The sequence below is a fragment of the Zosterops lateralis genome (genome assembly GCF_965231275.1).
Source record: "Zosterops lateralis genome assembly, chromosome: 6".
NCBI lineage: Eukaryota > Metazoa > Chordata > Aves > Passeriformes > Zosteropidae > Zosterops > Zosterops lateralis.
The window spans coordinates 50,774,051-50,797,610 of record NC_139761.1 but is presented as its reverse complement, the minus strand read 5'-3'; the positions used below and the strand labels follow the sequence as shown (position 1 = coordinate 50,797,610).

The following is a 23,560-nucleotide window of genomic DNA, read 5'->3' as shown; positions in this document are numbered from 1 at the left end:
TCACAGTAGTTGTGTATAAAGTTATGACCAGCATGGTATTACCTTTGGTTTTATCAGAAGCTCTGGCTGTTTTAAAGTAAGAAAGTTTTTCAGGAGCTTTTTTGGGAGACATTTTTTAGCCTGCTTCCAGAAAGATTTGTTCAAAGATGAGAAAACCATAGTGTGAACCATGTAGATAATATGGTGATAATATGTAGATAATATAATTATTATTATAATATGACAATATTATAATATCATCATATTATTATAATATAGTTATTATAATATGATAATATTATAATAACTATAAGCCGTCAAATTATTTTTTAAATCCCTCCTGTTTTAGATCAATGCCACAAAGGAAGAGGAATGGTGGTAGGAGGTATTGGAATTTTAAAATAAAATTAGGAAATTGATGATGCAGAAATCAGCCTGTAGGATTTTTCTGTTTACTTTCATACCCCTGGAAATATCTGCTGATTGTATTTGGTTTGTGTTTTGATAGTGGGTATTTATATACCCTCATTTTTTGTTCCAAAACGTAATATCTAGTATAGAAAAACGAACAAGCTCCTATTTAAGCATAATTAAGAAATCAACTTCTATCCCAATTCTGAAGCTATTCAACATGTCTAGTTATAGACATACAAATTTTAATGTTTTCTTTCACAGTGACGTGATGATGGGAAAAAATATCAGAATTTTCTTGAAATTTTAAAAATCTGATTGATCTCATTTGAGGACTCTAGACTTGCTCTGTGCCCATCACAGGTTGAAGAGGACCCTGGAGTTGTGTAGATTTTTAAAAGTCTATCAGGTATTACACTGAAAAATTAACTGGTAAAATATATTCAACCAGTTTGTTGAAATGTGATAGTGAGGCTTAAAATGTGTCATTGTAGAGTAAAGTTCAGTTCTGACGTCACACTTCTGACCTTCCTCGCTTTGTAGCACTTTGATTTTCCTGCAAATGTCTTTGTCATTGTTTTAACTTCTTTAAAGACACAAGTTCTTATGGAGGAGGAGGGGGAATAAAGAGGAAAAAAAACAGAAATAAGAAAAAAGAGTTTGGTATTATTATGGGTAAAATATTTATGGAAATAATTCCTTAGCCATTTTATACATTTTAGTCTTATTTTTGTGTGGGAATCATGTAACTTTTGTTGCACTTTTCAAGTTAAACTTGATCCTTGCTCAAATGGACTGCATTACAAAAACTGAAATCTTACTCTTTTTTACAGATTACACAAACCACATTTATATTGCATAAAGATGCATTTTCTTTTCTTTGCTTATTAGGCAAAATGATTATTTATGGCTTTAAACTTCCCATAAAAGCAGGGGTATTGTGAAGTGGAATGGAAAATTTCACAACTGGGCCCTGGTATAGCTGACTAGAGATGCTCATAAGGCCCTTGAAGCACTTGCAGGATGTTGGTGTGTGACAGATGGCTCCTGGTTTTCTCAAGTGGTCAATCCTTGGCTTGTACCTCATGACTTTAAAGTCATGTACCATGACTTTATTAAGTAAATGGCAGGCCCCAAATAGGCATTTCTGTCCTGTCAGCTTTATCCTCTCTGTATAAATAGTGAGGTCATAGGAAGCCTGTAGGAGCTTTTTCTAAAGCCAGTTATTAGTTGGGTAAATGCTGTGTCATAAAAGTTTGTGCAGTTATTATCTATCTAAATATTTTTGTAAAGGTTTTGATTGTTTCTGTTTCACTCCTTAAAGGTGACAAATGCATTTGTAAGTGTTGACAGTGCACTTTGTGTTGAGGCTTACAAAGCTAAATTTAGGGTGGTGCAAGTGACAAAACTGTGCCAAGGGCTGAGGTCAGAGATAAATATTGACCTTATCTGAGTCTGAGGGGCAACTGCATGGCCTCAGCATTTCTGTGTGATATGGGAATGGAGAGATTGCAGTGGCAGGAGAGAGACACAGCTTCTTTTCATCTCTTCAAAGTTCTGGGGTGGTTGCCTGGCACTTTTTCTGCCCTTCACAATTTTGTCATTCTAGATTCATGCAACCGATTTGAACTATTATATTTCCTTTTCTTATAAGTTAGCAGAGCAGAAAGAACAATTCCTTTGGAGGAAGAGGTATGTTTGTTCAGTAAATAGCATTGGGGGTATAATATGTATTTTAGCTCAGTTTCCAAAGGAAGTGAAGCTTATATGATTCTGCCTTGTAGGCAGGAAGGTGCAGGACAGTGTCTGTGCTGTATTTACCTGTATATCTGTCTCCTCTTGCTTGCTAGCTTTTGAATGTGTTGCATCATTTAAAAAACTGATAGAGGAGTAGATATTTTACTGATGATCCAGTTCCTTTAAGTTTTGGGAGGTATTAATGATTTCATGGAAAGCTCCTGTCTGTGCTCTACCAAATAGAGATTACCCTCTTTTTGTGGGAGAAAGATCTCACAAACATTGTGAGTGCATGGCAATTTTAATTTCAATTCAATATTTTGCTGTATTGATTTTGTCTGTCCCCTTTTCCTCTTTTGCCATGCAGTATTTCATTACATGAATTTTGAGATATTGGTCTTGAATTTTTGATTCTTAATTTTTCTCACTTGAAGTAAGATCTTTCCAAGAGATTTCCTAAAATTACAAGGAATAGAATTCCTTTCAGTATATCTTTTTAACTACATTGCAGGTGCCAGGTAATCAAGCAGGAATTTCCCTGTTGTCTTGTTATCCTGAGCTTTCAAAGATGTGAAGTTCTTTATGGTTCTCCTCCTTTATGGTCTTCCTCCAGCTACTCCCTGTCCTACTCTAAAAGTATCTTGTTGAACCAAGTAGTTTGGTGAGTCTTATGTACCTCTCAGAAGATGTTTACACCTCTGGAGCTAAAATTTGATGAAATTATTTTGATCTTATGATTTCTAATGTTCTACTTTATTGAACATGGTGAAGAATTTTTGATTTTTGAGCTAGTGTGAACAAATTGTTTTATGAATAATTTAATATATTTTGCAAGGAGGAGAGAGAAAGTAAGAGAGATGGCTGATTTAGGCATCTTCTTAGTTTGTCTGCATTTGAAACTAATATACTTTATACTCTTATTTGGGGAGGTAATGTGGGGATAGGGCTTGTAGCACAGCTGTAGTTGTATTCTTCATTTTAGACTATCTCCTTTTGAGGTGATGGTTGCCAAGCAGTGGTACTGTAATACTATTTTGACAAACAAGTATTCTTACTATGTCAAGAAACAAAACAGAAAAATGCTACCAAACAAGGCATATTTACGTGTTTAATCATGTTTCTGGTTTGATTTTTATATTATCATATGGATCAGTCTGTGTTCTTTTTAATAAACCTGGAGATGGTCTTGTAATACACAGCTCCTCCAGTTAATCTGACAAAACACAAAGTGTAGACTAATCTTTTTAGCTCTAACATAGCCTGGCATCTTCCTGATGAAGGCCTCTAGAGACTGAAACATGTGTAGACCTTAATTTTCTTGTATTTTGACAATTAGTGAAACTTGCTGTGAACAAAAGAGCATTGAAAAATTAATTTGATATGACACAACTGTCAAAACTTGCTCAGATGTGCTCAGCTTGAGTCTTGCTTTCTACCTGCCAAAAAAATAACCCTGGCTGCATTTCAGTTTGTGTCTGGAGAGGATTTCTTTATTAAATTTTAAATTATTAATTCTTTTTAAAAACAAAATATACAAAACGAGGATGGTGATGTTTGAAAGAAGGCAATAGAAATAATGTTCCAATTTGCTCACATAAGTAGGGTAAAATAATGCCACTTGTGTAAATCGTTATTGACTCATTTTTCATGAATAAGTACCCTGTGCTTTTTGGATGAAAAGTAGCCTTATGCAAGCCTTGGGGCTTAAGCAATTATTTAAGATATTTCCTGCAATTTAAATATTGGCATCTGAGTTCATACTTTTGAAGCAACTTACTCGGCAGGAAAGATCAGGTGGTGCTGGAGCATCCATACAGTGCAGTTGCACGCTGAGAGTTCCTTCAGGCTGTCCTGGGCTCTCCCAGCCCTGTTCTGAGCCCCAAGATCCAGAAATGCTTGTATAATTGGGAGCTGCTTTGTGACTTATTAATTGCTCCATTGGGTGTACAGTTGCACGTGAGCCAGGTTGGCCACTCTCCCAGCTTGCATCACTGGCAGCTGTTTCACTCCAGGCAGATGGCTTGGGAGAGGAGCACCCATAAATTAGGGCATTGCTATTTTTTTTTTCCAAACTATTCTGTGAGAGCAAACCTGACGTTTCAAAGTGGGTTTTGCACACCCTGCTAAATTTCTTTGGAAGTGTCTAAATAGCACATTTTGCAGTTATCTCTATTTTTTAAAGAGAATTGTAGGGCAGTGCAGATACTACAATGTTAGCAGCATGAAAATGTTAAATTGTATTAAAAAACATTGGTGATGCTGTCTACATGAAAGAAGGTGGTGAAAAAAAGTTGTATCAGAAAGAGGGAATAGCCTTTATGTAATGAGAATAAGAGCATTTTTAAGGGCTGGAGCAAGAGAAGAAATGGAATAATAGCATACAATAGCAAAACTTCAATGGTCTACTCAAGTGTTTTAGACATTTGTGTAATGTTTTTCATCTGGACTTCATGCTCACAGGTAGAATTTTAATAGCTAGACTCCTAAACCACTACTTCTAAAGAGTAGTATGAGACTTGTGCAACTTCCTTCTAGTTAAGAATTCTGTTATTGTGCTTCTTTATCCATATTAAATTCCACAGGTGTACACATACTACTGCTTTGGAGACAGGAAAAATTCTTCCTCTCTCAGGACCCATGGGCACTCACACAAACCTTGCCTTTCTATGTGTCTTCTCACTGGCATAAACCAATCTAATCCTGAAAGTTTAATCCTAGAATCACTATTTCTTAAAACTACACAGCAATTTTAAACCCTAAACTTCCTACTTTTGCTGTCTGATTAATCTTTTGTTCCCATACTGTAACATCTGTTAAAACAAATTGCTTTTGGTTTTTTCTAGTTTGAGCCTCCAAGACTCTCATTTACACTTAACCATGCCTTAGAACCACCTTTATTATGGAGGCTGCTCCAGAGTTGGATGTCTCTGTGCACACCTTTGCAATTAGGCTTCTGTTTGAGAAATGTGATATTTGATCATTTGATCTGGACTTGTCCCCAGGAACTAAATAATTGTTTTGGGGAAACATCAATAATTTCCTCTAGTGAAGTCCTAAACTTTCATGCTTAGGTGGCAAGTTGGGAAGGTTTCTAAATCAACTTCAGGCTCAGTTAGGACCTGCTATAAATGAGGGTGAAATATGTTCTGAGAAAGAATTGGTCCCTAACCAAATTAATCTTGGAGAAAACAGTTTTTGCTGCTTCCTTGAGGAAGCAATTCTCTTAAGTTGAGCTGTGTCAGAGCTTTTGATCTATAATATTGGTCCAATCTGCCTTTGTACATGTACTGCTGTTAAATCTGTGCCTTACTGCCTTACTGTGAAGCACTTGGGAGCAGTTCTGCTTACAAACTTCCCACAGAACCAAAGTCTGTCTGTCTTTGTCATCGTGTTATTTATAAATTGCCTTTTAGTTGTTAAAGCATTTAAATAGTTTAGCCTTTGTGGTTATGGCAGATGTTGATCCCTCAGCCCCCCAATATTTGTGATAGCTTTGAAATGTGAGATTTGTTTATTTTACTCCTGAGAGAAAAAGGTGAAGTGTAACAGTGATCTTCCAGCTCTGCTGAATTTGTCAGCAGAGGACTCTGCCTTGCACATGCAAAAGATAGTGTAGGAAGTTGGAATCTGAGGAGAGATATAAACTCTCTCTTGCTGTAATTGTTCAACACAGAAACAGTTTTTAAAATAATATTAGTTTTTGGAGGATGAGTTTTCTGTGCTCCCATGTAGTCTGGAGAGGTGAAGTGGTTTAGTGTAATAATGCTGCATATGACATAATCTGGAGCAAATATTTAAAGCATTCATTCACACATACTCTCTTTCAACTAAAATTAACTTCTGTGATAAGACCCAGGCATTGTCATTAAAAATAGGTTCTAGAGTAAACCAGTTGGTAGTTATGGGATGGGTGCAGAAATTACTATGTTCTGCTCTGATTGATGTAATTAAAGAATAAAATTAGTCCCTCTGGGCTTAATATTTCCTAAGTGGTTGTGTATCCTGTTTTGTCATCTGCTGTTAAAGCTGCTGTGGCTGCTTTTCCTCAGTGTTAAAAGATACTTTCAGCAATCAATGGCATAGTTGAAGCACAAGGGAACAGAGGCAACTGCCAGCACAGAGCTCCAAAGGAGGAGGTGTGTCCTCCCTATTTGATTTAACCTGGAATTAGTAATGAGTCTTTAATGAGAATTTCTGACTGATAACTGCATAACAGAGCAGAGGAGAGAGGGCAGACCTTGTTGAAATCTGCAGCTTCCTCATGAGGGCAAGCACAGGAGCAGGCACTGATCTCTTATTCTCTGTGGTGACCAGTGACAGGACCCAGGGCACGTTTAGGTTGAATATCTGGAAAAGGTTTGGATTTCACCCAGAGGGTGGCTGGGCACTGGAACAGCTCCCCAGGGCAGTGGTCACAGCATCAGCCTGAGAGAGCTCAAGAAGTGTTTGGACAATGCTCTCAGGCACATAATGTGACTCCTGGGGTGTTCTGTGCAGGGCCAGGAGCTGCACTCCATGATCCTTGTGAGTCACTTCCAATTTAGAGTATTTTGTGATTCTATGGTAGCTGTCTTCTCTGACCAAGAAAGAACCACTGCACATGTAGGCCTGGAAAGTCTGAAATCTTAATGGCCTGATGGAGAGAAGGGGTTGAAATAAGGGCAAATTCTAATGGGTTTTTATTGTAAAAATGTGAAAGCAGGAAAAAAAAAAAAAAAAGCAGCAAATGCAGTGGGTAATTTTCAGGTGAATTGGGTTTGGGGTTTTGTTTGCTGGTTTATTTTTTTGTTTCTTTTTCAATGAAATCTGACTTCCTTAAAATTTGAGAGATTTTTGGTTGTCTGTTTTGGCTTTTTTTCCCATCAGCTTCCTCCTGAGTGATCTTTGGGTCAAAATCCCTGGCAATATGCATGGCAATTATGTGATGTCTTGCTGATCTAATTGCCCTTATTGGCCAGCTGACTGTCCTTGGTAGAAACAAATACAAAAAAGTTAGGCAGTATAAAAAGGCAGATTGAAAAGAAAGGATAAAATAAAGAAAGGAAAAAAAAGGTACCATAGAATAAATAATTCTGTGTTTCCGTATATTTCAGACAAGGTGTTGTCCATCCGTTTTTACATTTCTGAGTTTATGGCTGCCTGATTTTTAACCTTTTGTATGCAAAGTATCTTTATTTACAATGGTCTCCACGGTGTATAAAATTAGGTCAGTGATTTTTGTGATTTTTTTCTTTCCAATTTCATTAACATAAATATATTTTTTTATATATAGTTTGTTTATTTCTCTCTTTTTTTTTATGGATCATGTGATCATCAGCCATCACCATCAAATTTTAAAATAAGCACTTGTGTAGATAGAGCAGATCATGGACCTTTGTATGACAATCTAAAAAGTCTGTAAAATACTTTAAAATATTCAGTAATCCTTTTTAAAGAAAATAGCAAGTTGAGGAATAATAATTTAGGATCTCACAATAATATTTTCCTTCCTTATTTCTCCTTTGTCCTCCTTTTCTCCTTTTGCTGCTGCTCATCTAAATTCTTTCCAAGCAGTAATAGTAAAATTACTAGAGGATAAAGAATGGGGACAGAACTAAACTTGTTTTCATTTAGAAATTTAATTGGCAATGAACACATCTAAATTTCAAATGCAGCTTCTGAAGGTCTCTGGCTAGTTTTAAGGGGAGTGCTAATCTCCTCAAGAATTCTTACACATCTTTTCTGCATTTAGGTTCCTTTAAGCAGTTCAGTCATGACGTTCAGAGATGTGCACCCTGTGCCTGTTACAGCAGTTATAGTTACAGTTGTGACAGTGCCTGTCATCTTCGGATTAGACTTGCAATTTCCTCTGATCTTCAAGAAGTAGATTATAATTGGATGTGTGATAACAGATTGATCGATGTGTTTGATTAGTCCAGCATAATTGTAAGCAAGTTCTCAGCTCAATTGGCTTGCTGTCTGCACTTGGTTCATTTTTTTGTTTAATATTTGGTGCTGCATTTTGTTACTGGCGATCTCTGCTGCTGCAAGTGCTGCTCTTCCCCCTATTTGTCTCTGTTGAACCTTCCTGATTATTTTTAGTTGCCTGTTAGATGTTCATGTTTTAAAAGTGTAATGAAAAATGAAAGGGATGAGACACATTGTATGAAAAAGCCAAAGTTCTGTAGCTTACTTTTTCCAGGCATTTTCTGAGCATTATGCAAGGTGATGTTTTAATTTTTCTTCATTTTTTGTGTTGCTTAGTTTGCTGATGTTCTAGCATGACAGAGGTGATAATACTGTTAATGCAATATGTTTTACAGAGCTTTTATAATGTGATTAGATACTTTATATACCTTTTTCTGTAGATTTTGTGTATGTACATGTGTGCATATACAGATGTACAGATACATATATAGAAATATAGACAGCCTGAAAAGGAATGTAATTAGGTTCTCCCAAAGTGTTTGATCTGTTTTGTATTTAAGTTTTGAAGAAGCCACGTGCTTAGTTATTACTGGAGGAGGGCTAGATCATTAATGTCATTTATTCTGTAAAAGGAACAAATGGATTAAATAATATCTGAGCCATAATATAAAAAAATCAGATGGGTAATATGTATTTTATAAAAGTATATTTCCTTTGAAGTGAATGACTGTGTCATATGGAACTCTCTGGGTGGAGTAGTAGACCGCTGCTACCCTTGGCAGCATATTGGGTGGGGAGAAGAGGAGAATATCCCAAACTACAAGAGTGGAGGAAGAATGCTGCACCTATTTAGTCGAGAGAAGAGAATACTGAGAGGACATCACATCAATGCATACAGATATCTCAAGGTGAATGTCAAAAGGATGGTGCCAGACTCTTTTCAGTAGTGTCCAGGGACAGGAAAAGGAGAAATGGCCATAAACTAAAACACAAGAAATTCCACCTCAAAATGAAGAACTTTACACTGAGAGTGTCAGAGCACAAGGGACAGCTGCCCAGGGAGATCATGGAGTCTCCCTCTCTGCAGACACTCAAACCCACCTGGATGTGCCCCTGTATCACTGCTCCTGTCACCCTGCCTTGGCAGGGAGGTTGGACTGGATGGTCTCCAGAGATTCTTTCCAACCTGAACTATTCTGTGAGATTTACAGAAAGAGGCAGGAGGCCTCTAATTCCAACAGAAATGGATGAGAGGAGCAATTCTATAAGCAGGCCTCATTAGGAAATTTACCAAGGGCATGAAGAACAGTACAGTTCCATACAACTAGGAAGGTTTCTAAGATGAGCCCATTTCTATAATTACTTTTTTTACATTAATTGGAGATAATATCAAACTGGCCCACTCAGCTCAGACTTTTTATCTTAAGCAATAGTCAGTAGTGGCATTTCTTTCAGAAGTGGTTCTTTCCTTTCTGGGGTTCTCTGCCATGTTTTGTCAAATCACAATTTGGGCCATCCTTAGCTAGAGGATACATCTGTGCTGTGGTAAGTAGCCATGGACTGATGACTCTGTGTGAAGTTTTTTTAACATCTTTGGTTACGTGTTTTTCCTGTAAAAACCAGCAGCAATTACTGCAATAATTTATTTATGCAGTGTGTGAGAAATACCTCCTTAGGCTTGTTTTAAGGCTGCTGCCAGATGGTCTAATTACATGGCCCCCATTGTAGTGCTTGTGAACAGCACGGCCCAACCATTCCATGACACTGGTAACTACAGAGCATTGTAATAATCCCTGTTTTCCTCACGCTTGAGGGATCCCAGTCTCACAGTCTGTGCAGCTCCTCACAGTAGAAACTGCTCCATCCCTTTGATTTCTCTCATTAGCTTACCCTTTTTTATTTCTTCAATACTTCTGTCTCTCTGCAGCTCGGACTGTGGGTGTTGCTCAGATCTATGCAGTGGTGCTGTTTTGTCTGTATTGTTTAATGTTCCTCTTCTAATATTTCATTTAGCATCTTTGAGAATTGCTGAAGCAATTGACTGCAAGATCTCTTCTGGTTGTTATTGCTGTAATATAAGCCCAGCTTCCTATATAAATAGTTAAAATTTTTTTTATTCTCAGTGTTAACTCATTAGTGCAGAATTTCAGCAAATGTTTTATTCTTATTTATTCACTGTATTAAGGCCTATTGCTGTTTTTTTCACTCATCAACTCCATTTAAGAATATTCTCAGGAATTTTGTGTTGTCAATGCATGTTGACACTTCAGATATCTATTGCTCTTTCAATTAATTTTGAGTGGGCTGATTAGGATAGATCCCAGCTTGAATCTTTGAGGAAGTCCCTATTGACCTTTTAAAAAAGTTGTTTGTGAACTTTCTACTCTCGTTCTTTATTTTTTATGTTTTAGCAAATTGCTAATCCTAAAGAGAGCCATTCCCTTCTTCCCATGTAAATGTGATTTCTTCAGGATCATTAAGGGAGACCATGTCAAAGTTGTTAATTTTGTTTTGTTCGTGTTCGTTTTTAAATCAAAACACACTGACTGGTTGGTCCACTTTTATTGGTGTGTGCAGTCTGTTTCAAAAAGTCCAGTAGATTTCTTTGGCAAGACATTAGTGTAGAAAACCCTACTGATTTTTGTCAATATTACATTTACATAGTGTAGCTGTACATAATAAATAAATTCATTTTGTAGGGTTCTGTCTCTGTATCATCCTCCCAATTTCTGTCCAATTTTTCTGATGTTTTCATCACATCTTTCAGGATGCTTTTAAAAGCTGATGGTGGAGTTGCCATTTTCTGGTCCTGTGGTACAAGACATAGTTTGTGATTGGTTTTAACACAATATACAGATTGTATTCCTTTGAAAGTTCCTAGATCTTACATGAATGACTAAATACTTGATTATTTGTTTTGTCCAGACATTCTCCTACTTTTAATTGTATGTGCTTTGCAAGAGTATTTGATTAAAATACGAATTTTGGACATCATAAGTTCACTGATATGTTAAAACTACTCAAATAGAGAAAAAAATTCTAACTTCTTCATATCAGTTTAAATTTATTAATGAAATGCTGTAAAGGATACCTTTTATTTGTATTAATTTGAGGGTAAAATTATAATTCCTGAAATGGAAAATAGTTTGTTTTCAAAGCATGGGTTGCATAGCTTTCAGTTAAAAAACCCCCAAGCTATATAAATATTGGCCTTTTTAATAACGATTATGAGGTTTTAGGGTTTTTTGGTTTTATTTCCTTTGATGGAATGGCAAATTGCAAAGGTCTGATAAGTTTTGTCAAAGCTTTCCTGCTCGTCTTGCAGGGACAATATTTTTCTAGTCAGATATTGCTGAGAGCCTTGGCATCCCATTGTTTTTCTATGGTTAAAATTTTTGGTATTTTCCCTTTTTCTGTTTTAGAGAAAATAAATCAAAACATATGCAAGTTCTATGAGATGCTAATCGAGGGATGAGTTTGTTGATAAGAACATAGAATTAGTCACAGATGAGTGCAGGCTTCTTTTTTTTTAGGTTCATCTTATTAGTAACTATTTTGAAAACACAGTCTGAAAGAGATTTCATAGCAAACACATTAGCCATTAGCCACATTGTTAAAAAAAAAAAGGCTGAGAAATGAAAAAAAATAGCGTTGTTCCCCAAGGAAAGTTCCTTTGCATGCATTTATAAAATTTGATGGATTTATTGAGCATGCTACACTGCAACTTTATTGTAAGTAATACTTGTCCCAAATGGCAAATTATATTCTCACTGCCAATGTTGTTCTCTGTAGATGTTTATGTAACTTTCACTGTTGTGATGATTTTGCTGAAAATGTCTCGCAGTTTAAAAGAAGATTCCAATGCTTTTCTGCTTGTATAGAAAAAGCTGGCAAGCTATCCTCATTATCTTGCAGTCACTGGAAGACACTTGACCCATCTTGACCTCTTTCTTTCATATTAGTTTCTCCATCTGAGTCATGCTACCAAAATGAAAGAAAAAATAAAAAAAATAATTTGTGGAGTCTGGGTATTTATAAGATCTTTATTCTTTTGTAGGGGAGTGGGAGGTTTGGGTAGTGATTTTACTCACCAAAATCGTAAAATATGTTATAGAAATGAAAGTTTGATTTTTTAAAAAAAATTCTTTTAGTGGAGGGGAGGTTGGGTTAGGATTTCAGTCATCAAAATTGTGGGAAAACTTATAGAAACAAAACTAGGGAACACGTCAGCATCACTTTTTTTTTTTTTTTTTTTTTTTTTGTGCTAGACTTTGATTTGATAGTGTTTAGAAACCTTTGCAATAAGAATGCTGTAGGTAACTTGTGCTCTACAAATAGGGTAGCAAAGTAGCTTAGAGAGTAAGTCAAAACAATGGAATGGAATGGAATGGAAATAGGCTTTTGGATGCAATTTCCCACTATCTTTGTGCATAGTAGTTTGCACAGTTATGTCTTCAAGTGTGTGGGAGTCCTGTGATAGTTGAAACAGCAGAATGGAACATAATATATAAAAAGCCAGTGAAGAAAGAACCTCTGATTTAGGAAATGTTAGTTGTGGGACAGAGATGATCTTTCTTTGCTGGAAGTGCACCTTTAGTTACCGCATTAGCAGAATGTGAAATTCAGTTTACACCTACGTAAAGGGGATCTCATTAAGAAGGATGTGCTACTAAACCTGATTAAAGGCACAGTATTTCACAAGGACTTCTGGAGTTTGAGGCTGGTTGGGATTCTTTTTCCCTCTTTTAGCTGAAATCTGAGCCTGTTCATCCCTCAGTCTTTTCACAGAGAACTCTTTCACCACATTATAGATGGTAACCACTACCACTTATGGTCTGAGTGTGTATTTTCTTTGATGAATTGATCATGAGGCAAGGTGCAGTGATGTTTGTGACCCTCCCATATCGCTGGTGGCAATTCCTTTGTTCACACTGCACATACAAGATAAATAAATATCAACGCAAGATTTGCATTTCGGGCACAAAGTGGATCTTCCCAAGTCATTTTGTTTAAGGTAGTCATCACCTAATGCTGCTACAAGTGGGAAGGCATCGTTGTTTATTTTGCATTTAGAACAGCATCAAAATGTTACCGTGTGGGGGAAAGAAAATTCTGCTTTCTTTCAAATCTGCTGTCATTTGATTCTTTTCTCAGCTGCTTACAAAGCTGCCAACTAAAGTACTACTTACCATGAATACATTAGAGAGAAGTAAATTGGCACTTTCTGTAGAATGCAGCAATTTGCATTCCCCTCTCTTTCTGAGAGCAATCTGTATTACATTCTTCAGAGTTTCAATATTTTTCTCCCCCTAAGAGATATCATCTTGTATTTCCTGGCACTTCAACCAGAAACTTGTCCATTAAGATAATTTCTCTTAATACTGATTTAACTTTCATTAACGTATTTGCTCTTGCAATCAGTCTCATAATTATATTCTCATCTGTTTTTAAATTATTGCTTTTAAGTCTTTAGCTTGAGCAACTGAGAATGGAGTCAGTTTAGCTCCAGTGTATGACTTCCAACCAAAGCACTGCAGCAATATTTGCTTTCCTTTATGACATAATATCTTCTTTGGCGTCTTGACCAGTTTCTTTCAGCTTACTTCTCTAACTCCAGTCCCTGTAATATTTCTTTTTGGGTCACCCTCAAGTCATTGAAAGAAAACAACACTCATTTGTGTAAAGCCTGTATCATGTGGCAATTTTGTGAAGAAAAAATCCTAAGATGGCAATTAACACAATCAAATGAAGTGTTGGGGTTCAGTGATTTAGAGGGTTTGTTATGCTGAAGGTTCTGTGTCTCTGAAGTAGCCTGAGGGATATGAAAAATGCAGCCTCATAGTCTGAAAAAAAATTTGTCTTGTGCCTGAAGTCAGCTGGAGAACGACTCAAAGCTTTTGCAAAAACAAATTGTTCGGTGGAGAACTGCATGAAAGTGCTGCTGGTTGTTTGCTTCCTCACTGTACAACAGATCCAGAATGAAAGGGAACTTTGCAAAATCTGCATTTAACCTGTGAAATGCCTTTGTGTGTGATATTGGATCTATCAGAATGTTAAGTCTGAGAAAGACAGAGGTGAAAAAAATCCACTGACTTCTGTAATATACATGCAATATATGTTGTAACATATATTGGCTTCTTGGGCTGTGTTGCTGTTTACTTGAGAATATCCTTATCTTGAGGTGGCTGCCCTTGCTAATGACAAGATACTGGACTAGATGATCATTTGGTCCAATTCATTTGATGCTAGCCATTCTCAGATTCATGGTAATTTTTGACTAAGAGAGTGGTACAGTTTAATTTTATGCTTCTTGTTTTAGAGAGGGAGTGGGGAGAGAGAAAAATATAAGTATTTTTATACATATATAGGAGATTTTAAAGAGAAATTTTGTGAGAAAACTGGGTGAAGAATTCAGTATCCCCCCTTTTCAGCTCAATTCTGAAAAAACCTACCTGTGTTCATACGGAATAGTTTCTCTTGGCTGAAGAGAATAAAATTCTAAGATTCATACCTGCATTTCAGGATAATAGGTGGAAAAACATCAATTGATTGAAAATGTAAGTCATAAGAAGGAGAAATTGGTTGATCTCTAAGTGTTTTTAGTTACTGCATTAAGAATACATCAGCGTACAGTGAAATATTTCAGCATGAGATTTTTGCACATCGTTCTATTGAAGGAAGATAAAATATAAGTTTGTTCCCTCTGTCTGTTCCAACATGATGCATTAACAGTATGTCAACACAGCAGTAAAGGCTTTTACTGTGTATAATTGTAAAATAATGCCAATAGGTAAATGGGAAAAGGATGTTTGGGGAGCAATTTCTAGATCTTGCTTTCTTGAAAATAAACACCACTTAAAAAAAAAAAAAAAAAAAAACAAAAAAAGGGCTTGGGGTTTTGGATGACAGTAAAAGTGGTGCAGAATGCCAGAACACCAAAGCAACTGCACCGGAGCAGAGCAGTAATCCACCTAGCACTATTGCTTTCCTTTGATGGTGATTAGAACCACATGCTCCAAAGGAAAATGCTTATAATGGGCAATTAAAGGATCTGCACATAGCAGGCTTTTCCCCCCTCCTCTGCCCTCCCTCCCCCAGTTGCCATAAATTACTGGTTGGCCTTTACTCTGACGTGCAAGTCTGACAAAACCTAGAAGGAACAGGAAATGACCTAAGTGTGGTTTTAGACAGTTTTTTTTCATTACCTACATAATAAGAAAAAAACCCTCCTCTACTTTCTACCTTTTAGAAGCTTTTTAAAACATTTAAAGATCTTGAAAATATATATGTATAAAAAATAAGATCAGATCAAATCAAACAGGCAGTAAGAACTGAGAACTTTCTACAGCAGACAAAGTAGACGCTGTCCTGCTGATACTCCTGGGTACAAAAGCAGAAGTAGCATGTCTTTTTAAAAACAACCAAATGAAACAAACATGTAAAAAAAGAAACAAAGCCCCAGCCAAACAAAAAAATATTTTTATGCTTGCAGGGAGTAGTATTAGCTGTAAGAATAAGCTTGCTGAAGGCGTCTTTGAAACTTCAGCATACGCTGGAGCATTTTTGCTCTGTTTTTGTATCTGTGCTGAGGGCAAAGCTACTGAAAATAGTAACTAAGCTTGTGAAAACTCTGAAGTGACTGACTAAAGTTTACTTAGGTGCAGCTCTTGTCAAGGATTTGTGTTTGTAGGGAAGATCAGGATACTGTGGAGCCTGCTGGAAACGTCATGGTGGCGAGACACCTGCATGACCCAGTGTTGTTCTTACACTTCCAGCCAAACATATTGCAAGTACTATTTAGTGTCTAGAAGAGTGTCAATTAAAGCAATTAGGAAGAGGCTAATTTCTTTTCATTGGAGGAAGATTTTAAGGCTCTTAAAAAAGCAAAAGTAATGTCTTTCATAAAAGAGTGCAGCAGAGTCAACAGCGGAGTCGTTGGGTAGGGGATGTGACTGTTTCCGTCAGGATGTGTGTCCAAACCTCAGAACCATGAAAGTACACACAGCTTCTGTTCAAAGATTGTGGCTATCTGCAGACTTCACAACCCATTGGCCATTTTACAACCTTGGATAAATAAATTGTGTATAGAGTCAGGAAGTGATAAGTATTAGGGTTCCAAAAATACCCTAGCTTTTTTCCCCTCTTCCATTTATTTTCACGGGAAGGTTTAGGGAGTGGAGAAATACCATCATGAGTCTAAATGTCCAGGGTATGGAACTGAGGGCTGTATTTTGTCTTGATCACAACAATCTGCTCAAGTGGCTGCTGTTTTGGCCTGCAAGATTTCACAACAGAACGTTGTCTTTGTTATCTAAATAATGCTGCCTCTACTTTGAGAGTCATTCTTTGGTTGCATCACCTTTAGTTCATACTGAATACAACTTAACTACTTAGTAACATACTGTTTTTCAACATTTACCTTTTCTACAGAGAATAAAAGACCTCCAATAATAAATAAGACTCCTAAGATTTCAAGGTTGTATCCTGTTCTGCTTTTTTGTGTGTGTGTACATGGATAAAAAAATGGTAATTGATTTTAAGCTGCTACAAAAGAATAATCTAGAAATAAAAGCAATGGATCAATCTTATTTGAAAGGCAGTCATGAAAAGAAATGGGTGCATAGCGCAACCTCTTTCATATTTTACAATAAATTTATTTCTCATCTAGTTGCAGAATTTGGCTTTTGAATGAGGTGATTTTTCAGAGAGTTGATTTCTGAATCAAGTTGCTGTGGTGTTGGTTTCATTGTTTAGTTAATTCTATGCTTGGTTGCTATGGAAATACTTATTTACGGAGCTAATGCCTAATGGTGTCAAACAGATGCTACTGGCAACTAGGAATCCTTTATATTTGATCAATGAAAGACTCAGTCAGAAGTAGAAACTCAATTTTGTCCTCATTTTTCTCCGTTAAAATTTTGGAGCATGGAATGGAATTGATGTTCTCAAATAGGACAGGTTTTCTTTTCTTTAGAAGCATTAAAGCACACTTTGAATCTCCTAAAAAGTATCACCAGTGAAACGAAATCCTATTTTAGCTTCAGGGAAACATACAATGTAAGCAATGATAGAAATTTTAACATTGTGTGTGGCCTTAGACAGTGTACATGCTTCAGCTTGGGGAATGCAGAATAGTGTTGGTTATATTCAACTTTTAAAATTGATTTTTCGATTTCTAAAGCTCTGAAATGCTTTTTTTTTGTAGATGTGTATTTTAAATCTCTGCATAAGCATTAGTATTATTCTTACTTTAACTTTTCACCAAACAAATAATTCTGGAGTAACTAAACTGATACGATTTTTTATTTTAGAAGTTAAATTATGAAGAAAACATAATTGCAGTTATTTAGTCAAATATATTTTAAGATTAAAATTTTAAAAAAAAGGTTTAAAAATGCTTTGTGTACTTTTATAGTAATTTCAGTGATAATAATAGTATAGTAACTTTCAGCTTGACAAAAGTAAAATCCATAATCTTTATCATGCTTAAGCCTTTGGAAGTTGAAAATACTCCTCAAACAGGTCTTTAGACAAATGGAGTTGTGCTGTTTGTATAAAGAAGATCTATAAAGCCTCCAGCCTCCATGGCATCAACTCTTCTGGAAGACACATCTATCCCAGGCCCTGGAACTGGGTGCACTGTGATAGGAAAGATAACCTTTCCTATGGAAAAGGAATTAAAACCAAAACCAAACCCCCTGAAGCCCTGCTGGTTTGCCTTGATTGTCTTCTCTCATCTGTTTTCAGTTTACTTAGGCTATAAACTTCTCAGAGGAGCATTTACTGCCTATTATTTTGTGAAAAATAGTGTTGCTTTGCTGCTTCTCTTGGAGCTGGAAGCTGGTTTAGGATAGACCTCTGTTACTATTACCTTGGTGTTTTTTTTAACATGTTTCTGATGTTGCTAACTGTGTGCTTTGCCGAAGTGCTGTCCTTAAGCTTTGGTGATGGTTAGCTTGATATTCTTGCGTTCAAATAGCATGGGAACTCCTCTGAAGTACATGGAAATATTGTTTTTATTGTTTGAGAAAACATAGGCCTGATGCCTAGTGTCAATTTTTCTGCATTCATCCATTAAGTGACAGGTATTTAAAACCTCCTGAGATCTGACTGACCACCCATGGTACTGGATACAGTGTTCATTGTTCAGAACAGCAACTTTGGGGAGAATTTGTTGAGTTTAATAACTTTTTTTAGCCTTGAAAAAAACTTATTTTCAGTGAGGCAAATTCCTTTCCTTGAGGCTCTTAGCCTGTTTTGAGTGATGAGTTTCAGTTTGACCTATGCTGGCTGATGATGGCCAAATTGGGAGAAGTCACTGGTACTTAAAGAGGTTCCAATAAGCTGGCTTGTCTTGTTTTAACCATGTTGAAATTTATTTCAGAGGCTAAATAAATTCAATTATTATAGTTAAAATAATACAGACCCTGCCGGTTACAGAACGTGGCATTTGTGGGTTTTTGTTTTGGTTAGTTTTTTTCCTATTTGAAGCTATTTTCTGTTGATGCTGTCCTTCAAACCCCCGATCAGCTTGTCAGGCAATGACATAAAACCAGGAAAGAGTGTTCATGTCTCTCTGGATAAACTGGGAAGACTCCGGGGCTGGAGTCAGGCTGATATGAGAACTTCTCCTCCAAACTGACTGGTAATTTCCTGTACACATTTCTGGTGGGAATGGCTATAGATTTTCCCCCTCTCAGAAGTTTATCTGCAGTGTCAGAGCCCGCTGAAGTTTGATTTTCAGAGGAGCTCCGAGACGTGCGGTTGCTGTGATGTTGCCACTGACGGGGGACGCTCGGAGCCAAAGTGTGTGAGTTACTAAGCAGAGGTCTGAGTTACAGCTTGGAACTTTTATGACTCAAGTCCATCCCAGATAAGGTGTTTCTTGATGGAGGAGGTGAGGGAAGAACGTTATGTGCAATGGATTACAAAATCTTAGTATTACAGAGTACAGATCTTTCTGCAACCAGTCTCATGGTTGCAAAATCAGAAATCGCTGAGGCTCTGCTTAAGACCTATTTTAAGGTCTCTTGCTCTCTTCACAGTAGGTCAAAATAAACGGTGTCTTTTCACTGCTGTTGTAAGATTAGTGGGACTCTGGGAATACTCTAACTTTTTGTTGATGTACAGTAATGAAATTAAACTTCGACTGCTAAGCTCTCAACAAAAAATAATGCCTGAAATGCTGCTTGTTTAGCATTCCAGATTTAACTTGCAAGGCATGGAGTTCGGCTACTTAAACTAAGTTTGGTAGGTAATGAGAGAAAGAGAAAAATTTTCTTAGTGCTGAGGAGAAAATTTTTTAAACGGAGAAATAGAATTTATCAGCTGTTAACCTTTAAAATCGTCACCCCCCTTGTCTTTCAAACCCTGGCGATTCTGCAGAAGGTGCATTAAGGAATATCCTGCTGCTTTCCGCTGCTTTCTCTCGAAATTGTTTTTATTGGGGGAGGCTTTCTGGATTTTGAGTGCCATCTTGTGGTGCGTTCCCAGCACCTAAGGAGAGGTAACCCCTCTCTCACTACTAACCTGCGGGGATTTGCTTGGTGTAGAGATGAACCAAGTCGGATTTACCATGGAAAAATATTCATTTTTTAGACATCTGCGGTTTTTTTTCCAGTCGTGCTTAGCAGCAGAGATCGCTACTTTGTACCTAAACTTCTCATCATCAGTTCATGTTATTACTTCGGTGTGTGGCAGGTGGAATGACCCCTGAAAATGTGACAGACTGTGTGGTAGCTTGCTGGCTGTGGTAATAGACTGTCTTGTCTTCTCTCAGAAGACATGGCTTCTAATTAATGGTGATAGATCATGAATTAAAGAAAAATATGATAGCAAAGTACCTGTAAACTGAAGTTCTGGTAATTTCAAAACTGTTTTAGTTTCTTTGCTGTAAAATTGGTATCAGTAGAGAATCTTAAATCTTCTGGTTTAAATGACAACAGAAAATTTTCAGCGATGAATCCAAGCTGTGAAATTTTTCACTTAAATAAAACTCTCCATAAAGTGATGTTCCACTATTTAAAATATCAAACAATTATTTGCATTGAAAGTAGATTGGAAGGCTTTTCTGCCTTGTGTTTACTGGGGGAGTCTGGGTCACAAGAACCTATTTATTCACCATAGCAGGGCTAAAACCGAAAGGAAGGTTTTGAACCTTTTTTGTCACAAAGATTGACCCCCAAAATTATAGCTTATGTGAGCATGTGTACGTGTACATGAATAAAGGAGTTGCAGTAAATGGTTTGGTTCAGAAATTTTCTGGAGTAAGCAAGATGTTTATCGGTTTGGTTTTTTGTTAGTTAGTTTGTTTGGTTAGTTTGTTTGTTAGTTTCTTCTTATTATTGTGAGCTCATTTGTAGCAAATAAATAAAACCAGCTAGCATACCACATATTTGAAAGAAAAATAAAGTACTCTAAGAGGGAAACCTCTTTTGTGTCCCCTAATGGAGGCTGCAAGATTACGAGCGAGCTGACGCAACCCTGTGGCCCATTAGTATCAAAGGTTACTAATACAACTAACAAAACCCATGTGGACAGCTGATCTCTGCTGCTGATTGAGGCAAAAGTTAATGAAGCAGATTAATGCAGTCTCTATGTGCGAGGACAGAATGAAACCAAAAGGTTTACTGATGTTCAATACAGTAAAGAAACGTCAATCTAGAAAGAGGAGCTGCAGCTTCATTCACAATGAAGAAAATTTAATAAAAGCACTCAAAGAAACAAACAAATGAAAAAAATTGGTTGCTAAAACTAAATGCATCATGGCAAAATGGGTATGGCCAGAGAATGTTGGTCATTATCTTACTGTTTGTCAGGGACGGACAGACCAAAAAAAAAAAAAAAAAAAAAAAAGATGTGGCAGCTAGATTATTCACTTTAAAAATCCCCCAAACTCTCAAATACCTAAATTCTTAATTCCTGATTTTGATCGGCTTGCTTTACCCGGTATAACCTGGTATGATTTTCTGAGAGAGCACAACTTACTCCCAGTTCGAGCACATTCTTTGTGGTAGATCTCTTCGGTTTTCCTAGCAAGAGGATGTCATAACTATTAACTTTAAACACAGTCTAGTGGCATCTCTGTGAAGATAACTGAAGAGAAAAAGAGCCTTTGAGTGCCTCCCTTGCCTGGGCACTGCTGACACGTACCCACCTGTGTTTCTTTTTCAACGCTTTCTGCACCTTCCTCTGGACAAATGCCAGACTGGAACATTGGGTATTCTCCATGGAAGTGCTGTTAGTCCCAGAGGAACAAAAACATACCTAGTTCTCACCTATGAAAATAAGCAGAAGATCTTCCAGGATTGCAAAATATGAATTACCAAGTGGGGTATTGGCATGTTATTTGTGCTCTGTAGCTATGAAAAAGAGCGAAAAGCTATGTTTAATTTGTGAATACACATTTTGCAAATGGATTAATTTATCAAAGAATAATTAGAATCTGTCAAGAAGTCATGAAGACTGAAAGCTATTGAAACAGAACAGACATCTGAATTTCATTTCTTGTATGTTGTTTTCATTTTTTCTCAGTATAGAAGACAAATTAAGTGAGTGCTGTTGACGTACTTGAAGCTGATAGCATCTTCAGATTGTGTTGCTGACGTTCTTTTGTGGGTTTGGTGGGTTTAGTGAGGTTATTCAGAGCATGGGGCTTTGTAGCCATGTTCAAGCAAAGCCTAACAAAACCTCCTGCAAGAAAATGTTTTTCTTACAGTACCAATTTTTAACCTCTCTTTGGATAGATTTTTGAACCCCTTTAAAAGTACATGATGTAATGTAATGCTTTCTTCAGTGTATTTAAAAACTGCTTCTGTTTAAATGATTCTGGAAAGAAAAAATATTTTGCTGGTTTTAGGCTAGATTTGCTTTTGTAGGTTGAGGTAAATAGGAGCAGAAAACACCATCACCACCAAATTTAATGTGCATGTTGAATGATTTATAAGCAATCTAAAAATATTGAAATTAAGCCATATTATTCTGTCATCATGATAGCTCAGTTGCATGCAATTTTTTTAAACTCTTCTTTAGGGCTCTTCCTGGGTAGCATTAACTGGGAATATGATCCAAATTACATGGTAAAAAATGAAGGGAGAAGCATTTCTCATTGCATCACGTAATCAAAATTTAAGCCATTGCTGTTTTTCAACCTAAGCACATCACTTAATAATATTTTCTTCTTTTTTTTATCTTTACAGATGATACTTTGGGATTGGGATTTGAAGCAATGCTACAAGCCCTATTACCAGGTCAGTATATTATGAACTTAATTGTTTTTTTTTGTGAAATGTGATTGAGTACAGAGCTGAAAACTGTCAAATTGTTTAAAAGTATTCAAACTGTCAAATTTCAGTTCTTCTGTGGATGCTATATTTGCCCAATTTTTCCCTCTGTCTCTTATATGGTAGTAAGCTCTTCTTGTTCCTGTTCAGAGAGTTATGGAAAATTAAAACTAATCACTTTTGTTTAGACAAATTTTTTATAATTTTTTATGATTTCTTTCAGTAGAATCAGGGTTAATAAAAATTATAAGGCTGTGGAAATTGTGCCTCTGGAAGGGGCTCTAACAGTTTGACTGCCAAAATTTGTTGATATTGTTGGAAGAGAAAGAATACTGAGTTTAATGCTGAGACAGAGTAATGAAAATGGAGATTAAAAAAAATTGCCAACAGATTTCAAATAGAGAAAAATAAACTGAAAGCTAATGTTGAATTGTGAATTACTTTTTATTGTGTGACAAAAACCTGCAGACGCTGTTGTCTGAATGTCTGTATATATTTTCTTTAAAAGAAATTATGTTGCATTGATTATTAAAAACCTCTTTGCAACACAGAAGATACTTATTTAAAACAAAGAACGCTGTGAAGTGCTTTGACATGTTAATAGTTTACAACACGTTTCCATCTATTCCAGAGTGCTGGCAGTGGGAGTGGAGTTGATGTCTCAGTGCTGAACGAGGCTCGGAACATGCTCACGGAGCTGCTGAGTGACCCATGTCTCCCCCCACATGTGATCTCCTCCCTTCGAAGCATTAACAGCCTCATTGGTGCTTTCTCAGGAGCATGCAGGCCAAAGGCCAGCCCTTTCACACCCTTCCCTGGCTTCTTCCCCTGCCCTGAAATAGAGGATCCTGCTGAAAAAGACCGGAAGCTGCTCAAGGTCAAGTGGCTTTCATTTTCAGTCGTGTGTGTGTTGCAATTAAAAAAAAAAAAATAGATAAAGGAAAATTCATCTAGAAAGAATGCTCCTGTATGCATAGCAGGAGCATACTCTCTACTGAGTACCCATGGACAATGTTTAAGGTCAAAAGGGAGCAGCTGTGAAAACTCATTGAATAAAATGGAGATGGGCACTAAAATGCAAATTCAAGTGGTTGATGGATAGACAGGTACAAGTGCTGGTCTGCACCCTGACCACATCATTCCTCAAAATAACAGCAAATATAAACTGAAGATGTTGTAGTCTCATGACATGGGACAAACAGGGCTGATCTTGGTTCTTCCACATTCTTTATCTAACCATTACT

The 23,560-nt window shown here is 36.7% G+C and overlaps 1 protein-coding gene across 2 annotated transcripts in view; it reads left to right on the top strand.

Annotated features, from left to right (window-relative positions):
- The window catches only part of PDE3B (phosphodiesterase 3B), an 86,091-nt gene that overhangs the window by 46,047 nt on the left and 16,484 nt on the right, over window positions 1–23,560 (top strand). For both annotated transcript variants that reach the window (XM_083863258.1, XM_083863259.1), the window contains exons 2-3: window positions 22,233–22,283; window positions 22,948–23,193. In XM_083863258.1, the coding sequence (XP_083719384.1) occupies window positions 22,233–22,283; window positions 22,948–23,193 (297 nt within the window). The remainder of the gene's footprint in view (window positions 1–22,232; window positions 22,284–22,947; window positions 23,194–23,560) is intronic.